General features: G+C 42.6%; 3 protein-coding genes across 11 annotated transcripts in view; all 3 read right to left on the minus strand.

Annotated features, from left to right (window-relative positions):
* Positions 1-1,896, minus strand: part of scrib (scribble planar cell polarity protein) — a 54,850-nt gene extending 52,954 nt beyond the window's left edge. For 2 of the 6 annotated variants that reach the window (XM_062380076.1, XM_062380075.1), the window contains exon 1: positions 674-1,893. In XM_062380076.1, coding sequence (XP_062236060.1) covers positions 674-832 — 159 coding nt within the window. In that variant the 5' untranslated portion in view covers positions 833-1,893. Of the gene's footprint in view, positions 1-673 lie in introns of all 6 variants that reach the window. The other 4 variants (XM_062380074.1, XM_062380078.1, XM_062380080.1 and 1 more) reach the window with 4 other exon arrangements.
* A 2,594-nt stretch (positions 1,897-4,490) lies between these two features.
* On the minus strand, positions 4,491-11,939 carry puf60b (poly-U binding splicing factor b). Of its 4 annotated transcripts, none has more exons than XM_062379238.1 (12): positions 11,821-11,901; positions 11,155-11,251; positions 10,835-10,930; positions 10,449-10,538; positions 9,908-9,958; positions 8,576-8,737; positions 8,377-8,469; positions 6,943-7,156; positions 6,630-6,862; positions 5,935-6,049; positions 5,247-5,494; positions 4,491-5,139 (listed from the first exon to the last, which is right to left on the minus strand). In XM_062379238.1, the coding sequence occupies exons 3-12, from the start codon at positions 10,910-10,912 to the stop codon at positions 4,840-4,842; spliced, it is 1,584 nt and encodes a 527-aa protein (XP_062235222.1). In that variant the 5' UTR covers positions 10,913-10,930; positions 11,155-11,251; positions 11,821-11,901; the 3' UTR covers positions 4,491-4,839. The 4 variants fall into 4 exon arrangements, with proteins under 4 accessions (XP_062235222.1, XP_062235223.1, XP_062235224.1 ...); XM_062379239.1 differs by having other exon boundaries at positions 11,155-11,248; positions 11,821-11,838; XM_062379240.1 differs by lacking the exon at positions 11,155-11,251 and having other exon boundaries at positions 6,672-6,862; positions 11,821-11,939.
* Positions 11,940-12,466: 527 nt separating this feature from the next.
* Positions 12,467-26,946, minus strand: part of nrbp2b (nuclear receptor binding protein 2b) — a 28,469-nt gene continuing 13,989 nt past the window's right edge. Inside the window, exons 2-18 of the mRNA XM_062379383.1 lie at positions 20,933-21,055; positions 20,242-20,343; positions 20,053-20,142; positions 19,620-19,660; positions 19,432-19,526; positions 19,266-19,289; positions 19,056-19,142; positions 18,495-18,550; positions 18,305-18,400; positions 17,925-18,057; positions 17,508-17,610; positions 17,349-17,399; positions 17,125-17,260; positions 16,799-16,852; positions 16,564-16,627; positions 15,722-15,777; positions 12,467-15,612 (exon numbers count right to left, since the gene is read on the minus strand). Coding sequence (XP_062235367.1) covers positions 15,526-15,612; positions 15,722-15,777; positions 16,564-16,627; positions 16,799-16,852; positions 17,125-17,260; positions 17,349-17,399; positions 17,508-17,610; positions 17,925-18,057; positions 18,305-18,400; positions 18,495-18,550; positions 19,056-19,142; positions 19,266-19,289; positions 19,432-19,526; positions 19,620-19,660; positions 20,053-20,142; positions 20,242-20,343; positions 20,933-21,055 — 1,398 coding nt within the window. The 3' untranslated portion in view covers positions 12,467-15,525. The remainder of the gene's footprint in view (positions 15,613-15,721; positions 15,778-16,563; positions 16,628-16,798; positions 16,853-17,124; positions 17,261-17,348; positions 17,400-17,507; positions 17,611-17,924; positions 18,058-18,304; positions 18,401-18,494; positions 18,551-19,055; positions 19,143-19,265; positions 19,290-19,431; positions 19,527-19,619; positions 19,661-20,052; positions 20,143-20,241; positions 20,344-20,932; positions 21,056-26,946) is intronic.

A 26,946-nucleotide genomic window follows, 5' to 3' on the forward strand; every position in this document is an offset into this window, starting at 1 on the left:
ATAATGCAAAATGCTGATGAAAAGTATGGAGAGGAATTACTTAAGGGTCGCTCTGAAGCAAACAAGACGGACAGCAAATCTGATTCCCCTTAGAATAAACTCTTTGACCATGCAAAGAGAACGTTGGACATGTTTTAAATAGTGGGAGTGTGGGTGGGGACTGCGTTGAAGCTCATTCCACGCATGCCTTCCTACACTGCATCCAATCCAGCTGGCAACTGACGCCCTTACTACAGGCAACATGGTTTGTGTGTGGGGTTTGTGGGTGTGTGTGTCAGCTGTTTGTCTTCTAAGCTCACGATTGATCAACACCCCATCACACTTGATGTTCTATCACTCAAGTGTTCTAGCAAATACTTGTCTGTGCATTCCTGCTAAATATGTTAAGCGTTTACTCCCAATCATCAGGACTCAAGCTCAACTCTTCTGAGACCCCTGAGTGGTCTCAACAAAACAAAATACTTCACTGCATTCCACAGTGACTACACCAATCTCCCAAAGAAAGCCAGGAAGGAGTGTACCTGTGATGCAAAGCACCCGAGCAGGTCATATCCTGCAGGCTTTTCTGCAGATTATGTCGCCTGGCCCTCTGCTCAACACATGTGAATCAAACTTTGTGCACGTGTGTGGAGGTTTAGGCGCCGGTGTGTTGACAGTTCGGACCCCTGCATACCTTTGGTAGCTCTTTGAGCTGGTTGGCATCGAGCAGGAGCTCCTCCAGGCTGCGGCTGTAGCGGAACACCTCATCGGGGACCGTCTGCAGGTTGCAGTGCCGCTTGTCCACCGACTCGACGTGGCGGTTGCAGCGCCACAGGGGGATACACTTCAGCATGTCCGGCCACCGGGTGGGGGGAAATTGGGTCGCCGGTGCTACTGAGATCTCCGCATCGGATGGGGAGGGTAAACCAGCGGTGGGAAGGTCGCGGGGACAGCGGGAGGTTGTCGGGGGTTCACTCAATGTCAAATCACGTCCCGGTGTTCTCCTCCTGAAGAGGAAGAGGCCGAAATCCACTTATAGAGAAGCGAAATTAATCCCCTTCGATCGGTTAGCGATGTCCGCAGCGTCAGCCCCGCCGTGTTCCGAGCGTTGTCAGCGGCATCAACCTCCAGGAATGACAACCCTGTGCCGACGGAACCGAGGAGTCCCCCTCCTAGTTGGCTTAAAGCGGCGCCTCGCTTCTTCCACGGGCTCGTTCGCACTCGGGGAAGCAGCGTTAACACGCTCCTGCTACCGCCACCATCCCTGGATGCTGCTGGACCGAAGCTCCGTCGTCGCTAGCTGGAAAAACACGCAGCCCAAGCCCGCTACGCACACACGCAGCTCCCAGTGTCCCGGGCATGAGCAGCGACGGCTCAATGCTAACACGGATATCGCCAAAACACAGCGAACGCGAGGCGGCAGGAGATTAACCCGCGTACGGCTGCGCAGGGTCGTCCTCACCGGCTGTGTTGTTAGCAAGCTAGCTCCCGTTAGCTAACCTCGGCTGGCGGCTGGATGAACGCCTTTGTGCTTAGCTACCTCCGGCTAAGGGTTGTGTCACGAAATGCTACGGAAAACCACCTTCTTCAGCCGGCGTGCGTCGGTTTCAACATCCCCAAGAAGACGCGAGGGAAACCCGCCCGGTGGCTGCTCTTTCCAGGGTGGTTCAAAATGCCAGCGAGCGAGAACAGCGGCTTCAGCAACAGCCGCGCTCCGACACCCCCCACCTTGTTGAGCCGAGGCAGGCCGGTTTGGCGTGTGGGGGGCTGGGCGAGGGCTGAGCTGGAGCCCCGCCGCTTTGCGCCCGTGCAGCTCAGCACACAGGCGGCTGTGGAGCTCCATCCAGCGGCGGGTGGCGGTCGTCACGCAAACATCAGCATCTCTAACTAATCTCAGTGATCCTACAACGACTGAAAACTTTATTATGAACTTAAAACTATCTCCTCCATGCTCCATTCACGTGCACAGGAGTATTTAAGTTAAATAACGTTAATATAACTGCTAAAGTTTGGCAGACTGTCGTGTTGGCAGGAGGTTCAAAAGTAACATAAAAGAAATGAAATAAAATACGTACATTTTCACCACTTTCTAATTTTCGGCAAATGTGGGTGAATTCGAGCATGTTAAAGCTTCAAAAAAGCAAATTACTTTGCCTGAAAAATAATAATAATATTCCTTACAATTGCAATAGGGCCTCACTGTCTGTCAGTCTGTGTTGTGCAAGTTCACACCTCTCATGAACTAGTGCAAAGTGCAGTTCATACAAGTTAACATGAATAGTTCACGGTCATTGTTCACCATATAAATTCTGAACTAGTTCATAGTTCAGTTCATTTCATAGTTTTAAGGTGGAAAGTGAGAATGAAAGACTTGTTGAAGAAAACCTTATCCATCACTACCCCTTGTCTTTACTGTCGGAATCTTTATCAGACAGTGTGTAAAGATCCCTCTGCTTTCTCTTGCCATCAGTATGTGAGACCGAGAGCTGTTGTGTAGCAGGTATGGCCTGCCCCTTTAAGGAAAGTTTGTAGTGTGTGACGTAGTGCACCTGGGTATTGTGGGAACAGACGCTAAAAGTGTGTTTTAGCTACTGAATGATTTAACATACCTTTAAACTATTGTTAGATAATAACCTAATCATTCAACCTTGTCTTCGGACGCCTTAAAAGAATCACAGTATGCTGTGATGTCCTGAGGATGCCCCCTGCTGGCTGCTGGGTTAATCACAAGCTGGTTTGTGCAGCATGTGATTAACTAAAGTTGTCCATAAAAAGAAAATCTTTAATATCCTTCAAGGGCAATTTGATGTACAACCAGCAACCAGTGCACGACAAAAATAAACCAATATATACATTGTAAATAAAACACAATATAAAAACCCTATAAACTTAGTAGCAGGGGAAAATTAGCTTTAAATAAATGAATTGATAAGTCGACCAACAGAAAATTACCTGTCAACTATTTAGATATTCTCGAAAAAAAATTCTACTTTTAATTTCCTGTTGTGATTCTAATAATTATTAATGTTGGTGACATTTGCTTGATAAATGGGTGGAGGTTTTAGTACCTCTGCTAAGGAGGTTATGTTTTCACCTCTGATTTGTCAGTCAACAGGTTTATGTAATAAACTACTGGACCAATAACCACACAACTATGTAGAAGGAAGCTGCATGGATCAGAGATGAACCTATATGTCTCTGTTGCGCTCTACTGAGTGCCAGTCTAGTGAATGAATCTGGAATCTTCTTTCAAAAAACATTTCCCCCCCATAGGGTTTGTAGTGTGAATCTAATGAGGTGTTTTATAAAGATGTGATCGAAAACGTCTTTATAAAAAAACGCTTCCGCCTCAAGTGTGTCTCTGACGTACACGCTGCGGTGATAGACTGCGGTAAGAGTCAAAGATGAGTCAAAAAATATCAGGTGTATCAGGTGCACAATTCAGAAAGCACCGCAAAGTAGAGGAGAAGAAAGAACAATATAGAGGTAAGAATCAACCCGATTGTGGACATTATTGTTTATTTGTGTCGTCATGACATGATATGCTATCAGTACAGTGTTCTGATGTTTTTTTATTATATATTTGTATTGTTTTTATAGCTTACAAATGTGTCTGTGTGCATCTGTTTACAGTCCAAAGGTTATTGGTTAGTGTGTCGTGTTCGCTGGACTTTAAGAAAGTTACACATAAAGAGAGAAGTTTCCTGTTGTCTATACGCAAGGACGCTACAATATGAACGTGTTCACCGTTCAAATTCATTATTTGTCATTGAGTTGCGTTCAGTTTATCGTTCTCATAAAAGTGAACGTGTTCAATGAACGCGTTCTTTTGCGTTCGTTCATGCACAACACTGCTGTCAGTACCTGTCAGTGCTCAGGCCCTAATAAAACCCATAGCTTCTTACCCCTTCTCACCATTTGGTTAGTGAAAGCCTGTACTGCACAGACAGAATGTATTTAATAAATATAAATGGCTAAAAATGACAGCATAAGAATCTAATAAAACTACTTGTCGCATTATTTTACATTGTTGAATGTGATCATTGAACAAAATAACTGTTCAGTTATACCCTAAGGAAGTAGATCTGTAATCCGTCAGAAGTTCCCGGTCATCCATTAGTTTGATTTATACGTAGTCTGTGTAAACATTTTAAATGCATCTGATATTTTTCTAAGACATTTATCTTGTTCCTGTCGCATAAGTTAATGATGTAAAATATCAGGCTGTCAAATTATTCCAATGGAAATACTGTAAATATAGGGGGGTCCCAGAATATTTCCAATACAATTAGGGTTCCTTGGTTCAGGAAATCGAGAAACTCTGCCATAAGTTGTTTCTCAGTTCAACGTACAACTACTGAAGCATAAGTTGCTTTGAACATTTGACTTTACTTAACTAGTAACTGTTATCCTTTGCTAGGTTCTACAAGCAGAACACATAAGGATGTTTCCAAATACATCTTGGTAGTGATTCCTCATTCACAACCATTAATAATAAAATGCATCAAACGTTTTCCGTGGACAAACAATAACTTTTTAATCATAGAAAGAAAAAGTGTTAACAAGTCCTGGCATATTCATGAAAGAAAATAAAAAGTAACTAAAGCAGGAAAAAAACAAATTATAATAACGTTTTACAATACTGGATAACAAAATTTAAACTTGCACCAAAAAGGGAGCCTTCACAGATCACAAAGCATAATCTGACACAGGAATATTTTGAATGAATCCCCCCCAACGGGGCGGTAAACATTAATATCAACAGCAATATTAAAAAAGAAAATAAAAATAATTACAAGATTCAGAGGCCCGCATCTCTAGCTGCAATGACATTAGCTGTTATGAGTTTGGGCAACCATTTTATGCAGACAGGTCACTGCTGTTGAAACGGTCTTGGTCGTACACCTCTGCCACAACTTTGCGACCACCAAACCAGCGGTCGTTCAGGGCCTGGATGGCTTTGTTCATCTCTGAGGCCATGGAAAACTCTACAAAGATTTTAACAATAATATCTGCATCCTCCTCTTCTCCTTGCTTCTCTTGGTAAATGATGACTCGGTTGACGGAGCCAAACTTGCCGCACTCCTCAGTCACTTCTCCCTCCAGGTCGTCGTCGATGTCTTCTGGTCCGACCATGTTTCGAAGCACCATCACCGTAGACTGGAGGACACAAACAAGTACAGAGTTTGATTATTAAAAGGAGTAAATAGAAGTTTTTCTAAACATTATCGTTATTTTTCTTACTCCCTTCCGTTGCTGAATCTCACCTCAGATTTTCTAAGAAGTTTCTGCATCACCATATGTCTGGCACTACTGCCCGAGATGCTCATGTGCTCTTGGTCACTCAGCATTTCCTGTCCGGTTCCATCTTGAAGCTGCTCCTCTTTCTCCTCCTTCTTCAACTGTAGGCTGGATCCACTGACTTGATTAGACAGGACTGGTGGCGAGGCGAGCACAGGGTTCACAAGACCAACCTGGGGAAGCACTGGTATGGGAGGACGCACTGGTGTCACACCTGTTGATAGAAGACAGACGTGCAGTCAACTGTCCAAACACTCAACAAAGAAACGCGCACAAAACAAATGAAAGCATGGTTAAGTAATGACAATGAATAAACGATAAGTGTTAAACATGACAATGGTAAAATCATTGCAAGTGTTTTGAGGGAAATCCAAATCGTTGGATATGAGGAGAAGCCGGAAAATTTAAACGGAATGACGGAGGATAATGGGAGAAGATCACGAGAAGATTGAGGTTTATGACTGGTAACCTGCAAATTTATTTGGAAAAATAACAAATTCAGGAAGCTTTATCCAATGTAAAAACGAATCAGGCGATGGGAAAAAAACGTGCATAATGCTTTAAACCAGAAATACGAGTGATGTTTAAAGCGGTTTGTCAAGATGAATTAAGCTCCTGCTTTGATGAAAAGCTCCCCCTCATCATTATACCCACCTGTGATGACCCCGGGTGCCTGGGCAGCCATAACAGCCTGCGGTATTCCCATTTGCTGACCGAGAAGTTGGGGCGCAGCTAACGCCCCCAAGACTGATGCCCCGGCTACAGCCTCCTTGAGAGAGGGGGGCCGAAGACATTAGGTAAGGGAAACACACAGAACACAGCACAAGGCAGCACAGTCAACGATCACAAAGCATGGAACAGAGTGAGCTCAACCTGGCCTCTTAGTGAGAATCAAACAGTATTTCACATTTAATATACTAACACCGATTATTCTTAGCAAGTCAATGTATGTTCAATCATAACACAATCCTCTGGTAAGTCATCAACTCGTCACACTGATAAATAATGGTAAAGGTGCTGGCTAAGAGAGAAGACTCTTAGCTCACACACCTGATCAGTGAATGGGAGGAGCATTGATTACTAATGTTAAGATACTATGTATACTATACATAAAACTTAATGAAATACTTAAATATGTGTACAGATTCTGTTTGTTTCAAATTAAACTGGAATTAATGAAAGATTACGCCCACAATGCCTTACATTTGAGGGCAATTAAATTGACACTCTGTCAGGGCATCTACTGTTTAACAAAACTGGCCTTCTCCCAGTCACGTCAATTAAAGTTGTATGCCCATGTTATCTGTGCTTTCTGGTGTCAATTCTAGCTAAATCTGGGTTATATTTACCTGGAAGGCCATTAAATCCCTTTGGAAGGGATTCATACTTGCCTGGGCCGTTATCTTAGCAGTGGCTGCCGCTGCAGCCACTGCTGCAGCAGGTGGCAGACCACCTGGGGTTGTGGGGGTCAGTAGGGGTATGGGCGGCGTCACTGCTTTGCCCACCCGTAGATACTGGCCCCCCAGGTCAAAGAGGTTCATTGAAGACACGGCGTCCAAGGCTGATTGAGGCTTTTCATACTCTGCAAGAGAATAAAAACAGTAGTTAGTAGCAGAGCAACAGAAACGCTAGAGCACGAGCGAATGAGGGTCCCCAGCTCACCAATGAAGCCAAAGCCTCGGTGTCGCCCTGTTGTGGGGTCTCTGGCTAACGTGCAAGACTTGATCCTCCCGAAGGCCTCAAACACACTCTTGATGTCGTCATCCGACAGGTCAGGATGGACGGATGCCACGTAGATCCGGTTAAAAGCGCGCGCCTCCTCTGCCAGCTGGTCAATGATGGGTTGCGCCTGACCGATGTTACTTGGCCGCCCAACCTATAGCACAGATCATACCAGCAGGGCTATTGAGTGTGGGATTTCTTGTATCAACCGAGGACGCACTATCGCAAACTGTATTTCCCTGCAGAGCTAAGTTTCGGCAGCCACCGAGTTCAGTCAAAGCCACTCTTCTTCTACAATCATGAGAAAAAGCTGACCTGTCAATTATCCTCTGGTATTACTCATGTGCATGTCCATTACTTCACTATAGCCTGAATAAATGGTTCAGATATTGATCTGAAATCTATGTCTAGCCTCATCATTCTCAACCAGGCCACCACAAACAAAAATACACTCCAATAACCCATCTAAAAAATAAAGAGACTCAAACTGAATATATTATAATAAAGTATCTTAATTCATAAAGCTTTGAAACTAAACCTGATTAAAACTTTAAACTATGGACAACAATTATTTGCACTTAGAGAATTTGTATCAAATTTTTGTCAGTTGAGCACCAAAATTTGACTGGAATCCAATCACCTAACTGTCACTTAGATAAATGTTAACTAGATAAACTGTTGGCACTCAATCGTGACAAATTAATACATTAAACCAAATTTCAAATGACTCAAATAAATAACTTCAGCATTTAAAAAGAAGTACAGCTTCAAAACACCAGATTTACACAGCGTGACTAGCTGAGCTGATGGCAACACCGAAAGGGGAACGCAATAAATACCTTTTGCTACAACTATGCACTCTGACCCCTCACTTAACCACAGAACTGAGTTCCCTATGTAACACGAGCATATATGTGCGACTGGGATCTGTACTACAGATGGGGCGGCCAAGCAACACCAACCAGGCGCAGCCCATCATCAGCACACCATGGACACGGAGCGATGCCATGCGCCGCTGGGCATCGTACTGCAACTGGTCACTAAAACAGCCTTGATGACATCATGGAAACACACAACACGAGCAGACAATATCCTAAGCATACACCCAGACATACACACGCACCTGGAAATCAACAGACACACACACGCAAGAAGAGAAAAATTAGTAACACACAGGTCATTTAATTATCACAAATGTACATAATTTACTAATTGACTCAGCATTCCAAATGGCAGGAGGGAATCCAAAACTCCTGTTTCAATCAAACTACATCAAGAAAGGAACAGTTATAGAACTTGAGACATTACTTGTGGTTCCTTTGATTCATGGTATCCTAAGAATTGGAGAGATCCCAACATCTCCAGACAACTAACCTTAATGTTTCGCCCCCCCAACATGACTGAGTTCATCTGCTCCAGAGCCAGCTGAGCAGCTTCTGGCACATCGTACTCCACAAAGGCAAAGCCCTGCACAGTCAAATGGAAAAACAGAACGTCAGAAAGAACTGAGGCATGTCTATTACTAATTTTCCACATTAAAATCAAAGTGAAGAAGAATTTGTATGATTCTGACCTTGTGTTTCATTGTTACAGAATCCCAAGACATGTCGATGCTCTTGATTGGGCCGAAAGGAGCAAAGGCCTGTCTGATGGTGTCTTCACCAAGCTCATAGTATATGGAGCCCACATACACCCGGCACATGATGGCTAGAGCCCGCTGCCTCTGAGCTGCCACCTGCCAACCAGGACAAACACCTCAAGATCAGCATTAGAGAGTCAAAGAAAGAAGACAACCTCTAATAATAAATGTGTATTTTCTATTGTGCTTGCTTTTCCCAAACATTGTTAGAGGCAAATTCAAGTTATGGGATCTTGACAGGTAAATAGGGTAATAACCCGATACTGTAATTAATGGATAGAACTGTGTAGGGAAAATGTATAACAGTTATAAAATACTGATGTCACCACTTGTAATTACAGTAAGGCATCTGTTCTGTTACTACTGAACAGATATAAAGAGGAAAACACCCCGAGGTGATTGACATGCACAGCCCTCACAAATACTTTGCTTCAGTAACTAACCTGTAGTCCAAGGATGCAAGTAAGGTAACAAAAGTAATGGTTTCTTCTCAAGTCTAAGGGGGAGCGATGGTTCAACCACCAGAAGTTTCTGTGTTTTACTGTCTGCTTCTGTTCATTTCTTTCCATCACCAACAAAATATTAAACTTGCCTTATTCAGGACATACTGAAAAGTTTACTTGTTCATTAACAGATAAGAACTTGACTTTGAGATGGCCAATAAGATCCCTGTTCCAGCCGTTCTCTAATTTTGGTCCATTAAAAGAGATTGCTATCCCTCTTTTATCCCATGCCAAGAACTATGTTTATAAATGGAGCAAATGCATATTTTTTGAAAGAGACTTGACTTTCTCACGTTTATAAACCCGTTATTTAAGTCCTCTAAAATCCCTTTTAATGGTTCAGTTTGTAGAATTCAGTGACATCAAGAGAGGAAGTTGCATGTTGCAGCTGAATACCCATCACCTCACCCTCCTCTTCTTAACATGAGAGAGAACCTCTGGTATTCTTTAGTCATCATAAAAACTCAAAAGGTGTTTAGATTCTCCAGTTTGGACTACAGTAAAAAAAAAAAAAAAAAAAAAACTGGTGGCCTCCTTAGAGAGGACCCACCATCTTGGCTTTCTTCTCAGAAACACTCATGAAGAAGTGCTTCATTGACTAACAGTCATTCATCTCACAAGAAAGTCATGTTTCTTACAAAATATACATTCTTTGCTTAGATAAAAAGGCAGGGATTGTTGCAGAAGCAACTAGTAAAAGAAGGGTAACAGTCCTTTTCCATTGGGAATTTGCACAGAAAAAACAATTTAATATGCTATTGACCGATTGTAAAGGTGAGAGGGGATCTCCAAAGCCCATTGTCACTGCTGCCATCTGAAAGACAGTAAAGACGAAAAAAGTGCTGAAAAGTAGGTTAGGTATCCCTTAGCTATGCTTTTTCAAAAAGGTCATTGTTTTTGCTAGATAATCATAGAGGTTAGGCTAAAATAACACTCAGACCCTCAATCTAAATAACAGTTTGTAGAGTTGTCTACCCTATCTGAATTATTAATCACCACAAGCAATAAATATAAACAGGTCCCCTTTAAAAATGCAAAGCAATTAACATGAAAAGCAATTATTTCACAACGATATTCACCATCTGAAAAAGAGCAGAACCAAAACAAGGGAACACGTTCTATACATTTGATTTGTGTGTCAGAGCATGGGGGGTAAGACAGATAAATCCAAACATACTTCCAAGACAACGGATGTCTGAATTAATATTAAGTATAAAAAGGGCTACGCTACTCAAAACTTCCAGGCGACTAACCCAGTACAATCCCCCTTTAGCAGTGATTAAAACACTTTCTACATATCTCACCTGCAAGTTGGTGAGCTGTTGTTGCTGATGGGCAATGGTCTGTTTCACCAGCACACTCTTAATGCTTTGTTCCATGGCATACTTCTTTGCCTGAAAAGGAGAGAAGTTATTAAATCGGAGAAAACCTCAGACATCTGAACAGAGTAAACAACCAATTTAGACTTCTACATGTTGTGATTATATGTATTAAGTAACTATCGCTTCATTCTTTCACTGTCTGAGGTCTATGTTATGGCCCTACGTGCATTAAAAGGAGAAACATGTGCACAAAAACAAGGTTATAGCAGAAAGTGGACGATAAGCAACAACATAAGTGACTTAATAGGATATTTCTATCACCACTATGGGTACATTGATATAGATAGTGCATGTCAAGTGCTTCCTACCCTCTGAAGTGCCTCCTGCTGCTCTGGAGTGAGAGGCGGCAGGCCAAGCTTGGAGCCCGTGCCCTGTCCATTCTCCATAGTCAGAGTTTCACCTCCCTGCAATTCAGAAAGCGCAATTCGACAAACACTGAGAAACCTGGTCTGCAGCGCCAAACTTCCGGCTGCATGTACATCCACAGCAACATGTATACAATTAACAAAATCCTGTATTGCAAGCATAAGTCACAACCTCACACAACACAGGTAATAATTGAATATGATAGCATTAAAGAGGACATACACCCGGATTCATGCCAGGTCGGACCGGACGAACTCCTTACCTACGCAACCCGCTAATGGCTGGGTCCACCAGACTTTGGCAGGACAGCCCCCAAGGGGAAGATGACTGATGGGGAAGCTTTAACAATTCAACAACTTCTAAGGGGAAATAAGAAATGCCTTCAGACTAACAAATATATATATAAATCAGGCAGCTTGCATTATTGTTGTATTACAGAGCCATGTACAAACAGCTAGCCTGTTCTCCCGTGTACTCTCTATTCGGCGGACGTTAGCTTTAGACGCATGAATGCTATGGATGGGCTAACCTAACATTGGCTAGCTAGGATAAGTAGCAACAACGGGCTTTGGCTAACATTAGCCAGAACGGTGTTGAGCTAATATCGGACATTACCTAAGGTTTGACTTTATTACAGCACAATAAAGCGAAATGCATGATTAAAACGAAAGCACAACACTAGCCTGGTTTCGGGTTCGCTTACCAACCGCGCTATCGTTATTGTTAGCAAGCTAGCTCGTACTAGCTAACGTCCGGGATTAACTACAATGGCGCGGGAAGTGGCCGTTCTTCTCCCGCTAAAATTTACTGTCTTTTTACTGCGTATTTCTCTCGGCTCGGCTGCACCAGGCCTCGCGTCCTACATACACCCCAACCACCCGGGGACGGAACACGGCTAAACTGTCTCTGTATCGAGGGATTTATTTACCGCAGACTCCGTCACCGCCATGAAGCACACCTTCTTCAAGAGGCCCACGGGTTGCAAGTCTCGCGTGTTAACGCTTTCCCCGCCGGATGTCGCGATACCGGAACAAATCCTCGCGATGATTTGATCGTACGAAGAGCTCGTCCTGGTCCCTTTCAAAATAAAATGCTTTAGTTCAGCTAGGTTGCGTAACCTGATTATCAGTTTCTCTCATAGTCATGTTTTCACCTGTATTGCTATGATTAAATATTATATATAATTGTGGATGGTACCTCCAGAGTACTGTGTTTAGATGAAAAACAAGATCACTCATTATTTAATTGTGTACCTTTCCTCAGGTTGTTGACTCAAATTGTCCAGAACTACAACTACTCAAACATTTCATGAGCTTTTTTGACCAATAATTATATAATCCATATTGGTTTGATAATTTGAATCTACATATTTATCAGTTGAGTCATTATCTATTGTAATATTCTACTAAATGTATTTTTGTGCTTGTGCACACACTTAAAAACAACACTCTAAACCATACTCAATATACTGTATGTATTTATATATACATTTACACACAAGTATTTCTCAGCACAACACAGCACTAGATGAAAATACTGTGAATTCAAATATCATAATAATTTAAGACAATACCAACATTTTACATATAGTTTATTGTCATTTAATTGATTGCAGTACCAACGATATTTAACAAAGGTTTAAGTGGAACACATCCAAAGGCAAATTTCATTCAACAGAGTCACAGGAAACAAAAGTAATCAGACATAATGTAAGACTGATATGGATTTTTTTTTTTGTCATGTTTGCACAGTCTAAACATTCATTTCCTTGGTCGGGTCCCCGGTGGGACCGAACTGTGACTGAGAAAAAGGCAAAATGCTAAGTTTTGAATGGTTGCAGGCTATTAAGACATGCAGCTTACAGATCAAATGAGAGCAATGGCTTTGCTTTGAATTTCTATCCAAAGTAAACCCCCCTTTAATAGCCACAAACAAATATGTACACCACGGCCTCTAGCAAGTGAATGTCTGGTTGAATTCAGGGCCTCTGTCTTCAAGGACACGCTGATAAAAAGGCTCGACACAGAGTTATAGTAAGTAAGCACTATAAGCAACGACTGTACAGCAGTGCAACTGTTATGAAACTGCCACTTTACACACCCAGGAAGCAAATGAAGCAGAACTAAGTGAGTCTGACAGATGAGAGCATTCTCCTGAAAACTCTTAAGACATTTCACTGTTTTTTGTAGAGAAAAAATCCACCCAAAAGTTATTTTATGGTGCAAATATTGAGCTTTTATACGAGCAAATCTCGCAGAGCCGAAGATGTTTCCTATTTTTGTGTTTTGCGTGGGCTGCGGTGAAATCTATTCCAAGGTTCACTCTGACATTGTCTCAAACAGAATCACATTTTGTTCTTGGAAATGGGCATCACACAGAACATTCAGTCAGAAATGATGTTTCAGAAGCCAATGGAAATGCTGAATGCTTATCCATCATAAAATCTTTTTGAGATACAAATATAAACAGATAAACCATTAAAGCGGGAAAAAAACTGAATGAACGAGTGGAGAAAGAGAAACGATGCAGATGCACTTCATGATGCAGAGTAGCAATTAACTCAAGTCCCACTTGAATGTATGAAAATGTTGAATCCAGTTAATTTTGATGTTGTATCAAGATGGGAGAAGGAACAGATCCCAGTGATGTTGAAAGAGGTTCCATTGTTGGGGCTTGAGTTCAGCTGAGTGTGTCAATAGCAACAGTGACTTAATTTGTGACATGTGAGGAACAGAACACAAGACAGACGCTGCCTCAGCTGACGGTTACTTAGAGAGGGATGTTATCGTATCATGGCTGCAGTGCATCAATCCTCCATTACTAAGATTAAAATCACGAGGGGGTCAATAAGCAGCTTGATGAGTATGAAAATGATGCAACTCCCTAGATCTCATCCCTATGGAGCAGTAATGTTAGTTTAGAGGCTCTGGAACAACCTGCCCGAGGAAATACTGCGGGCTGAGTCAGTAACTTCCTTTAAAACAAAGCTTGGTACTTTTATTGTACCGCATTTCTTGATTTTACTAAATTCTATTCTCATAATCTTTATGGGTCACGTTTAAAATTCTTTACATTGTTTTTATTTGTTTTTGAGTGTTTTTATTTGTTATCATGTTGTCTGTATGTTCTTATTTTAGTATATGCAGCACTTTGTAACATTATTTGGAGAATTGCTGCATAAATTAAGATATTGTCTTTTGCCAGATGGCCAGACACCTCACCAAGACACTTTTACCTTGAATATTCTCTACTTGCACCATAAGGTTTCAGAACACTTGGGTGGATTTTTCCCTTTAAACTCCTCCAGACCTGTTTACAAATCAAATTCATTGTTAGAAAGTATTCCCATCTGGTTTTGGGGGGATACAACAAAATAAGTATAGCAGTAACATTTATTAACAATATAGTTTTTGTATTGATAAGTCTTAAGGTCAAATCACCAAAACCTTTTCTCCCATTCACGTACGACTATGACTCTAAATCTCAGGCCTCTCATGATGTATTACGATTTTTTTTTTTTTACATAAGCTGCAGCTCTTCCAAAACCAATATTGACTGGAGCAGAGAGAATTATCCTCTGATCCATTTGTCCAATGTACAGCGGCTGCAGCTCTTAATGGAGCTCCCATTGTCGGGTGTGTCGAGTTCATGCTCCTATTCTCACAGGCTGACTTTGTGGACTTTGTGGATATGAGTCTCAAATATTTCTAGTTTTAAAACAGTCAGCCTGAATATTAGAACAAAATTCAAGTTGGGTGTGATTTTTTCATTAGGAAATCTTTGTCCGAAGTACATTGCCATATCAGGCACTTTGCAAGTCTTTGGCTTTCAGAACACTTTTACAGGGAAAACCCTTAAGAGCACTACAGGCTAAAAGAGAGGCATCATCTCATCACTACATGTAGGCGCGGCGTGTTTACCTCCGGGAGAAAGAGCCTTTAACCCGAGAGCGCAGTAAGGTGTGTTAATTTTGCAGATAATAATAAAAAAGAAAAACGTGTTAGATGCTATTGTTCACAGTTAAACATAAATAAATAAGGATGAACAGTACAGGTTTTATGGAATATTAAATTCCCCAAAAAGGTAATAAAATGAATGTTCTGGCTGAGGAGGGAGAGAGAGGCCTTAGTAAATGACTTTGTTTACATTTCAGAGTAAGTCGTCACCAATCAACGTGGACGTTGGAGTGCAAAATTATGCTTATGAGCGATAAAACGTTCCTGCAAAGGCGGCTGCTGCATTTCAAAGTGAAACATATCCGTTCTGATTAGTGACATTATGGTTAAAACCTTAGTTGTAAAATATATTAAGGCGTGATAGCCCTTTTAGGCAGGGAGTTTGTCGATCTGCCGCTGCATTGTGGGATTGCTGAACACGGCCATGATGCCTCTAGTCGTCCAACCAGAGGTGCCTTCAGTTCGTCTCTCAGTGCCCGCGTCTCCTCCTTCTCTCTGGGATGGATTACTGACTGTCAAGACCCAGCGTCCTTCTGCATTTGTCCCCGTTTTATCCCCAAATGGGTCGGCTCCCCTCTGATCCCGGCTGTGTGATCCTGCCCTCTCCCTGTCTTCATCCTTATGGTCAACACTGTGGGCCCCTTAAGTCCGGGCCCGACATCGTTGTGACCCTCTCCTCACTGTGTGCTGCCAGAGGCGAGTGCTTTGACCCGGTGTCGGCTGATGGCATCCTCCAGGAACCCCGCCACCTTCTCACTGTCCTCCTAAGCACAACAAACAACACAGCTGAGTCAATCTCCTAGATATGAAATGCAAAGATTAATTTAAGAGACAAAGAAAGGAGACAAGAAGTAAATAAGCTTTTATATTTACCTCAGTAATGAAGGCATGGTGAACAAGTTCACTGGCAAGGTCTTTGGAGGTGTCAGCTGAAAGTTACACATAAAATACCTCAGTTACACAAATCTGCAACACAAATGTCCCTACAGTGTGTTCAGAAACTCTGGATATTTAAGGGATAAGGCTGGTGATGTTTAAATCCGCCAAAAAGGTTATGTCTGGATTTTTTTCGTTGGTCTGTCTGCCTCTTAGTCTGGATTATGTAACAACCACTTGACGGATTACCATGAAACTGGGTGAAAGGATGCAGCAAGTGTCAAGTAAAGACCATGACATGTGTTTGGTGCAGATCTGAATCAGGGGGTGGGCATTTTCAACTTTTCTTTTTGATTTCACAGAGAATAATTCATGGATCTTGATACATGTTTTTAGGGGACTGATACTGATATTAATGTGTGAATTAAAATGTGCTTTCATAAGGGGACTGTTGGTGGAGGTATGAACTGGGTGGACTCAAGTGGAGTGTATATTCTCTGTATTATCAGGAATTCCCTTTTGAAAACAAGAACCTACACATAACAACATAATGCCTCAAGAAATTCAAACTTGTTTTGCCTAAAAATACACAACATACTGCATTATTAAAAATACTAGAACGTTTTAACAATTGGAATACTCATGACCTATTTCCAAGAGATTTAAATCTTCAGTAGTAACCAGTGGGATTGGAGCTGAACACCAATGAAAGGCTGGAAAAGTCAGGCGGTACTTAGAGACGGACAGACTTTTTGTTGGTTTAGATCTTTACATTATATTTTATATTAACACAAGTATAGAGTAACACATGCTTATAGGTACAATGAAAATCAACTCACTTGGAAGGATGTCACAGCTGAGCTGCCTGTGAAGTTTATCATCCATCTTCAGAAACAACGAGAGCTGGGGAAACATCACAAGGTCAAACACAAGGTCAAATTAAATCAGGCTGGATTTGTGGTTATTATAACCAGAAAAAGAACTGCACCAAACAAAGCTGCTGCAATAACGATAATTAGAAAAATATCAATGTGCTTATTAATCATTAAAAAGCTGTAACACTACGTGACTCACATGAGTTTTGGTCCCTTCTTCATTTGACTCCAAATTACAGTGCATCTGAACAACCTGCAACATCAACAGAGGAAAAAAGGTCACAGACTAAAAAATAACAGTGAAATGGAGACACAGCAAAAATGTCTTACAATGTTTGGGTTGATAATAAACAGGCATATGATTGATAATAATAATAAAGACATGCAGGTCCTGTAAGACATAGTTTGGCTTCAATGATAATGAGAGGGTTTTTCCATGGGGAAAAGTAAAAGTTGCAGAAAGTCGAACAGAACTTGTGTTGTGTGTCTGCATGATTGTGCATCTATCAAGGTTGTGTTGTTGACCTTTCTAGATTCTGTCTCCTGAGGTTCAGGAGTCGGCGTCTTCACTGTCTCGACCTGCTCGTGAGACAAGGACAGGGCTCGAGGGACGGGATGAGGCCGGGACGATGCAAAGTTCATCAGAGGGTAAATCCCATTCCTGAAGAGAGGAGAGGGAGAAATGTTAAATCCTGCTGCTGTCGTGGGGTGAAAGATCCAAATCCAGTCATATGCTGTGGTTCACTCACTTCACATCCTCCAGGAACTTATCAAGCTCCAAAGGAGACACGTGTGAATATCTATTCAAAAAGGAAGAACACAGAAAGGAGCACAGTGAGGGTTGTGTCGTGATTTGTCATGAGATAATCACAGGAGGCAAAAGATATGAGATGGATATTTGATTTTACTTGAGCTGAACTCCCGGTCTGTCCTCGTGTTTAATCTCTGCCATGACAGCACTGGGGTCAAAGGACTTGGTTTTCTCCTCCACACAGTTCTCAGGGAGCAAGTCTGTGGATTCAACACAGGTTTAATAATAATAATTACACTGACACATGCACAACAGCACTAGTTTGTCCATAATGTGATTAGACCGAAAAATCCCAAAATGGTAAAAATTAAAATACAATGTGCATTTGAGACCTTTAATTGTAAATAGAAGTGAATAAAAACGTCATTGTTACTTCTTTGTCCTATGAAATACAAACCTAATGTAATTTCATGTCATGTAATGTGTGTCAATATTAGGTCTAAATCTGTTTGTGTTTGCATGAAGAAGGAACAAAGGGATTTCCGAGCTGGTCCTGTGGAGGTGAGAAACTCACACTGGTTATTGATGAGGCAGTGGGCGGCGAGCAGTTTGAGGGAGTGGACCTCGAACAGGACCCGGTGGAACAGAAGGTCGTGAGCCGTGGGACGGAGCTTTCTTTCGTGACGCAAACAAGACTGTGTGAACTCCTGCAGGGAGCACACAACAGAACCAGTCCAACACATTACATGAGCGCAATGCAACAACATGACACCGATTACTGACGACAGGTTTCACCGGAAACTGACACAGTCCTCCTGCGTGAGGTTTGAATATAAACCAAGAAGCAAGGTGCTGTGTGTGGGCGCGTGTTAACTGAGTTGTGTGTTTTAATCTCCATGTTGTCCTTGGCTGGACTCGTGTCTATTTCGGACGTGAGGTATTTCGGACACTCACTCTCATGAGAGGGTCTTCCAGAGATTGACCTGCATTGACGATGGCCTCCTTGGAAACAGCTATATCCCCGTTGGCCTGGATCTCCAGTACTGCCATCTAGAGGTTCAAAATAATAATCGGTGTTGAAACAAACGCACACGTGAACAGACACACAAGAGTGAATCTTACAGCATCGATGCGTTTCTCTCACCTCGAGAGCGCAGATGCCAAAGGAGAAAATGTCCATGGCGTAATCATCTTCTCCGGCTGGAAGGGGAGACGGAGAAGCAGGGAAGACAGGGAGGGTGAGAATCATAGAAAAACAAAGACACTACTATCTCTGAGATCTGGTGAAATTTGGTGCAGCTTGGCTGAATTCAAGCGTACAGCTGGGCCTTGCTCTTCGAGTTGTGTCACCGCATTTCACAGTTAGAAGTCAAAAATCCCACGTGGCCAAATTCCTTCAAAGAGCAAAACAAGCTCTACATCTCCGCAAACCATCCATTATAATGTCTCCAGAAGAATAGTGTGGGCTATTCTAAATGTTAAGTGGCCATTTGTACTGTGTTTCCAGTGATTCACTATCTCCTAAAATCTGATGATCAGCCAAACAGTTCACACAGCTACTGAATGTGGTTTTAATTCCAAATTATTTCAGTTTCGATAAACAATTCCGGGCAAAAAAGAAAATCCTCTCTCCTTTCACAGGGCAAAGTTAAATGGCAAAACTCTAAAGCTAAAACCTGCACACAAACGACTCTGTTACACTTGCCTCCGTATTCCGGAGCGAAGAAATGCAGATTCCTCTGCTCGTCACGATGTTGCCTCTCTTTACCGTGAAGACTGGCATCTGGAAACACTGGTTACACAAAACACAGATGACATAGATGGATTAGATTAGATACGGAAATATGAGATATAAATATGACACCAATGAAAACACACGCACACGTATCCACAACAAAATGTATCAGTTTCTCACCATTAACAAATAGCCGGTGCCACACTGTGGAAAGAAAAATTAAGCATTATTGAGATATTTGGTTTGTTTTTGTAAATGTGCAAAGATTGAGGAGGTGAATCCAGAGAGCCGCAGTCTGAGATAACAGCTTGCTGCAGTAACATGAAGAGCCCTGCTGGGAGCAGACCTGAGCCGATCTTGATGAGGCCGTTGTGCTGGATGAAGATGGTGTCGCACGTCAGGTTGCCATGGATTATTGGTGGATCACAGGAGTGGAGATAACTGACAGGAAATGACAAAACATCGAGTTGATGCTCAGGTTAGATAACAGACACGCTTCATGTTGGAATCCTGGAGAATAAAGTGAGTCAGTACCTGAGAGCTGAGAGAATCTGAGTGCACCATCTCTTCCAGGCCTAAAATAAAGCAACAAGAACCTTCTAAAACATTTATATCATTGACTCTAATATATTACAGTACATTATTGATCTTTGGTTCTTAGGGTTTAATGGACAAGAGGCTACACTCCAGCCCATGTAAAGCACTTATAACAAAAAGATTCTGGGCTTTGAATTATTAAATGAAACAATGTGCACCGACCAAAGAGATAAAACGACTTGCTGGAGGAATATCAAAATAGTTTTTTTGTTTTCAAACCCACAACGTTGCAGAAATCCAATAAATGTCGGGCCAGACTGAGCCAGCCTGACGTCCAGTTACATAACCTCTAATCCTGATGGAAATACGCAGAGTGATTGGACTCAACATAAAGACCGACACAGTGTGTGACCAGAGGGAGAACACTGACCTTCACATTCATGGTCTTGTGGTTCTTCTTAGTTTTCTTCAGGAACTGCTTGAGGCTGCCTGACGACATGTATTCTGTGATGAATATAACCTGTGGAGGAAGAGAACAAGGATCAGTGTGTTGTGTGAATGTGTGCGTGTGTGTGTCTGTGTGTGTGTGTGTGTGTGTGTGTGTGTGTAGACCTCTCACCCGAGCCTGGCTCTCCTGCATGTCCAGCCAGTACTTGTGGAACTTGACGATGTTCGGGTGTTCGACCTGCATCAGGTTCTCAAACATCTCCTTGATCGTCTCCTGGAAAAACAAACCTCTCAGTTATTCACACGTCTTCATTTAACCTCAGTGACCCAAACAGGCTCCTTCAACAGGTCAGTGATCAGGGGATCTGAAAAGGGGGCCTGGAACCCAAAATTAAATATTTAAATTAGAAGATTATGCAACGAGAATAAACACAAGCTGGAGGCAATGTGATAAATATGTGCCAAACTAGTTTTCCCATTATGGTCCTTTAATTTCCTCTTTTTTATTACTGTTATTTTAATTTGGTCGATATTGGCAAGGGACCGATGAAGAGTTGATATTTGTGATAGAAGTTAATTTCTCCATTATTATTTTATACAAGCGCAAAATCCTGGATAAGCTTTTAGGCTTTTAGTTTGAATATCTCTTTAAAATTACTTTTACTGACAGAGCCAACACATGTGAATGGCTGCAGCTGGAGCCTCCAAACAAAGTCGACTGGACTCAATTAATATCTAAAGACAACCTGACTTTTATCATACTGGAAAACACATGTCATATACATAATGTAAAACAATAATAAAGGCAACAAATTCAAGTAAATACATTGTGTTTTGACTTTAGGTAAAAAGAGCCATGCTACCTCCTGTGCTTTGAAGACCTTCTTGTCGGAGAAGAGCACCTCGTTCCACACCACCTCCACACCCTCCTCTGTGTCCATGGCCAGGGACGCACTCTCCACCCCGGGGACATTTCCTTGGCTGACCTGCAGGGGGCAGAAAGGAGCAGATATCAGACTTATCGCAATGCAAACACAGCAGCTGCGAAATCTCAAATTTCAAATCCACATTTTCCTTAAAGATAAACCTGAGTCACCTGTTTACACATCCTGCAGACATGAAGCAATATTTCAACTACGACTGACGCCTTTTACATACACAGTCATCTAAGCCTTTTTACAATAAGAAATTTAATATGAAGAAAAAACACGAAAGACACGACACCAGCACTGCCATCGCAGGTCAATAATAGACCAGTGACTCACCAATGAGAATGCATACAAAAGAATGAGGGGGTTCTAGCTGGTGACCCAAAACAACACACAGTAGAAGATGGTGTGAAGCAGCAGAGCATCAGCGGCCACTCGCTAAAATACTCCACAAAAAGAAGGCAGTTCAGAAATGATTGGAACCCCCCCCCCTGCTGTGATGATAATATCTGCTAAAAGCTCCATATAATCCATTCACACCGATCTGACACTGGTAACTCTGGGCCTGTCGGTGCAGGGGGGGCGGTCTGTAAGGTAGAGTGTTTCAATCACATCGAATTCAGGTTGATCTAATCAGTGTGGAGGATAATTCACTCCACTCAGGTGATGTGTTCAGTGCTGCCAGCCATGTACAGCATGAGATGTGAATGAGCAGCAATGAGAGGGGGGGGGGGGGGGGGGGGGGGGGGGTGAGCAGCAGCTTGTGGCGGGAGGGAAGAGATGGATTAGTGGGAGAAGGAGAGGGAGCAGCGAGGGGATTGGGGATGAGGGATTTAGAGCGATGAGACACAAGATGGAGGAGGTGGCGGCACAGGCGCTTCAAGAACTGCAAAAATAAAAAAAGAAGGGATGGGAGAAGAGGCAGTGGCTGGGTCTGTTATCTGGCAGACGCAGACCGCCCGGGGCTCCGGCCCTGCATGAGCCAGCGTCTTATGCAACAAAGCGCTCAGGCCCCATCATCACAGGATATTGCTGCTTCAGCTGAATCAACCTGCACTTGGAAGAGGTGGTGATGTCAGTAGAGAGACTGAAGTGGGTCCAACCTTATTTCGCTAATAAACATTTAACAATTATAAGATCCCATAACTGCAGCTTCCAAAAAGTGATGGAACAATAGTGAGTAAACGTAATGTTTTGTGGAAAGAGCAACGATTGTTTATTTATTCATGAGAATTGGTCGTGGGGTAAATTACCTATAATGCAGCTGGCCACTAGGGGGCGATTCAAAGGATTTGGCTTCACCTTTAGTGAAGCGGTAGCCCCTCATGGACATTTAAGGAAATCACTTAAAAAACATACATTTAGAAAACAAGCACCTGACACTTTTCTACTCTATTATCATCGTCATCATGGTCTGTGGGTTGAAAACATTCAGCTGTGTCTCTGCAGCTCCATGACCGGGGAAGCATCTGAACAACTATTATCTGGGCTCCTCACTCCGTCTCAATGACTGCTTATTACTGCTAAATGCTAACCATTGATATGTTCCACAGAGCTCCACTTGTGCCGCGCTCTGTGACGTCTTCATCTTTACCCTCTGCGGGTAAGAAAACGTTTTTCTGCATCAAACAGCACCAACAGGAGGACGGTTGTTTATGCAAGGAGAAAATCCCAGCGACCACAAAGGGCTGATAGAATTTTACAATCTGACTTTTCAGACACCGCAGATGTCTTCATGAAGTCAGCCTGGGAAAGAAAAGCTCCACCGAATGTTTGGTGGTTTGTTTTGGGCTCAGCCTCCACTCACGCTCCCTGCAGGGTTTACTTCACAGATGAGGTGGGGAGCAGAGAAGGAACAACATATAATCCCTCCACTCTCCCACTCCACCAAAGATGATAATCTGATTACTGGTATTACAGAACAACAGCAGAAGGAATTCCTTTGCTTTGAGGGCTGTCAGGACGGACTCATGTCAGTCCCCCACATGGCTCGGTGCTCGGTGGCTGTTTATTTTTCCATCCAGGCTGAGAGACACTGCGTCCGCTGTCCCTGCGTCTCTCCTTCCCAGGAGTCTGCTGCTCGGTCATGGTAGCGTGAGACTCGTAAACAGCGCCCTGGATGCTGCTCCCTGATTGGCCCTTGGAGGGGAGGTGGGTTCTAGGGTGTGGACAGAGTTTTATGGATCGTGTGTTCATGTCAAAACAAGACCAACTTCTGTCCTGATGTTTGTCGAGCCTACATCTGAGCCGGGTTAAACTGGATCCGACACCAGCCTGTTGTTACCTCACCCCACAGTTTATTCCTGTACGCTCCTCACTCACAGCCTGGTGCTTGTGGTCTGAGATTTCCCTCATGTTCAGCGAGTGGGGGAGAAATACAACTCAGAGGTAATCTGATGACGATACAGCACCATGGATAGAACTGGATATTAATTACTAATATATTGTTTACAGTTTACAGAGCACGTGCAGATAACAAGGGACTAAATCTGGCCATGAAAAGTGGAAGTGTAGAATATAAACAATATGAAATAAACTAAACAATACCCAGAGAGATTCAAAAACTTTAAATTAGACAAAAATATACAGTACTTGTTTGGCAGGCTCTTCAATGTGCAACCTTATTGTTTATAAGTTCACTCGCAGCACTCATGTATATATGTATGAGGGCAGAGCCAATATGTGCATTTTAATCTGAGAGGCTTTGTGAAATATTTATTTATGAAAACTACTTTTAGAGTTTCATAAACTCCGTTGCCAGTTCAATCCGAGGTTAAAATCTCATGTTCTAGCAGTTTAATGCAAAAGTCCTGAAGGTAATCAAATTCGATTTATATTATAATGTTCAGTTTTAGTTGATTAGAGCGAAAGTAGCTCATCTTTATGAGGAGGATGCAGTTTGTGCAGCTCTGGGTTGTATTGTGTAAGACTTTTTTTTTTCAAACAGCAGATTTCAGTTTATTTTGTGCTGATAGACACACCCTGCTCTCTGCAGAGCTGAACTGGCTCTTGGTATCGATCCATGAAGGCGAAAAGCTAAAATCTTCTTCTCCTCCTCAGCACGATGATTCCAGGAGCTAGAGCGTCTGCAGTGACAGTTCAAATGCAGAGAGATTCCGGGCGGGGTTGCTTTTACTTTTCGCCCCAAGGCCGGAGAATTATCTGTCAATCAGCTATAGGGTCTGATGAGTGAGCCAGAGGGAGAACAGACGGGGGGGGGGGGGGGGCAGCTCTTTCTTTGGCACTCTCGCTGCCGGGGCATCTTAAATGAAAGCATGTCTTTGTCTGAGACTGTGTGTGGGTCCCAGCTGTACAGTTACAAAGAGCTTTGTCTCCTACATGTGTCGGGGCCTCGTCCTACACCTCATACCTTCACGATGAGCGGATACACAGCACAGCATGAATATTTAATAAATAGATCTGGTACGGAAACAAGGCTCCACCCAAGTTAGGCGCCTGTAACGCGGTGGGACTTGCTGGGCGAGTGTAATGTATGTAAATGAGCGCAGGCTTCTTTCTCGTCCACATTGTCCCGCCGCGTCTCTCGGAGATTTCACCGGCATCAAAGAGGAGCAGGATCAAAGAGATGGACTCGAGTGTAAAAAGGAGGAAAATCACGTCTCTGCAGTGAAGACGTTCGAGAGGAGAAAGAAAACGCCTCCTCGGTACAGACGGGGTGAATGTTCTTCAGCGACAGATTTACTGTGTATTGGTGTGTTTACTGAATCTGATGGGAAGGCTGCAGATTTACGTCTGTAGAAATCTCCATTGGCATTCTAATACATTTCTGTTAGCATGGAGATTACAGTTTGGAGGAGGTATACAAGTGATCATCTGAAATCGTAATAAATCTGATTTGACAGCTGCTCTAAATAAAGATGGGGGAAAGGACAGATCCCCACAAGGGAAGCCGAAGTGGCAACCTGCACTATAGGTCATAAACCCCACCTCCTCCATGTTAGTGGATGGGACATCAACCACACTAAAAATAGCATGAAAACATTACAAGGAAAGTTAAGGGATAAGCTGCCTTTCAATCAAACTCCTCCTTAGTTACAGCTAAATATTGAGAATCATAATTACATGTTAACTTTCACAGAGAAGCGTCACCGAATCCCATCAGAGTTCAAACCAGACAAGACGACATTCCCCGGCTCCCACTCTCCTTATTCCTGGTGTACGGGCCCTGAGCCACTGACCGTCTGCTGACCTTCACCAGCCCCACGAGCTGCTGCACTGTCCGCCCCCCCACCTCAGGATGTCACATGGACACAATAAGGTCAGCGTCTCGAATAATGTGTGTGGAGGCATAACTCGATGGCAGCAGCTGTGAGCAGGTGACAGGAAACGTCCAGGCCTCTTTCAGACGACAGATTATATCTGAGCGAGAGATTCTTTCATCGGCAGACGAAATGAATGTTAACTCGTCTGCAGTGTTTCTCAGACAGACGCCCTCCATGTCCCACATTATCTAAATTAAAGCGCTGCCGGGGTCCCTGTCTCTCCACAGCATAACTCCTCCAAAGGACGAGCAGGGGTCACGCGGGCTGGCGAGCAGACACACATCGGCCCTCATCACGTCTCACTTGTTCATTTTGTGAGGGAGCAGTTAAAGCTCCCCGCGAAAAGGAATGCGGGCCGAGCGAGGCGGGTTCAGCAGAGCGGATCGATGCAGAGCGGAGAGAGAGCGGCCGCAAGAGCAACAGCAACAGGACACAACGTAGTCACAACACGGCGAAGGACCAGCGAAGCTCTTTCAGATCGTTTCATGAAGCTCTGAAGCAGAAGAGAGTCAATGACCGGCCTGTTGTGCTGTGAAAGTATCAGACATGTTTTTAATTGAAAAGCTTTGCATGATATCAATATTTCTGGAACACGAGGAGCATTGTGAGGCCTTCATGAGGGATTAAAAACATGCTCTTTCTGGGAGATGCTTTGTCTGTGGGTTTGTGTCAGTCTGTGTTTCAGTGTGTAGCTGTAACCGCGCTGTCCTCTCTCCCATTGTCACTGAGACAAAGCTGCAGATTTATAAGTCCGGCGGGAGAGAGTGGGAATAAAACCACGAGTGCATCGGAGAAGAAAGAGGCTGCCCTGACGTGACGAGCATGGGGAGCGTTAAAGAGCAGCGTTACATAAGACTTTTAAAACTATATTCCTTTAAATGAAACATTATTTTCAGACTGGCCAAAAGGCAGTTTCCTGTCATGCACTTGATTATGTCAAGTCATGTATATTAAGCTATTTTAATAAATCATTCACTTTCTCTGCCTCCTCTAGAAGGAGAAGTCGTGAGTGACATGTGATTTATGAGCAAACACTCTGCTGGATATTGTTAATTAAATTTTTGGGCTGGTTGCCTTGTTTTGCAAAACATTACTTTTCATTTAACAATATATTCTAAATTCATTTATACATATATTTGCAAAAATGCACGTTCATGTTCACAAGAAGTTGAGTTTTCCAATCTTTTTATGATCCACTGTTTTTGATATCCGCAGCTATGCACAAATAACAATTAAAAATACACAATATATACTTGGTTTCAATCAAATATAACAATAATAATATTTTCCAATAATACTAATAAATATTCAAATTTATTATCATACAATTAATAAAATATTCCAGTATTTTATTTTCTTAAATATTAAATATTTAGCGTAAATATACATTTAGCTAAAATACTGATATGCCTAATTATTCTTTTTGTCTTGCTCTAAATAACACAAAAAATATGAAGATGAGTTTGTAAGATTTGAGTTTCTCCGATTCAGTATCTTTCTTGGAAGTGGTTGTAATTGTTGTAATTATTAAAAACATAAAACACAAGATGAAAAACGTTCCAAGGCCCCAACATCAGATTTTCAAACAGAACAGGCCCCAAAATACTAAAATACAAAAAAAAAAAATCAATGTTATCTAAACTGCAAATATTAAATTCCTATCAA

Source organism: Platichthys flesus, chromosome 21 (genome assembly GCF_949316205.1).
Source record: "Platichthys flesus chromosome 21, fPlaFle2.1, whole genome shotgun sequence".
Taxonomy (NCBI): domain Eukaryota; kingdom Metazoa; phylum Chordata; class Actinopteri; order Pleuronectiformes; family Pleuronectidae; genus Platichthys; species Platichthys flesus.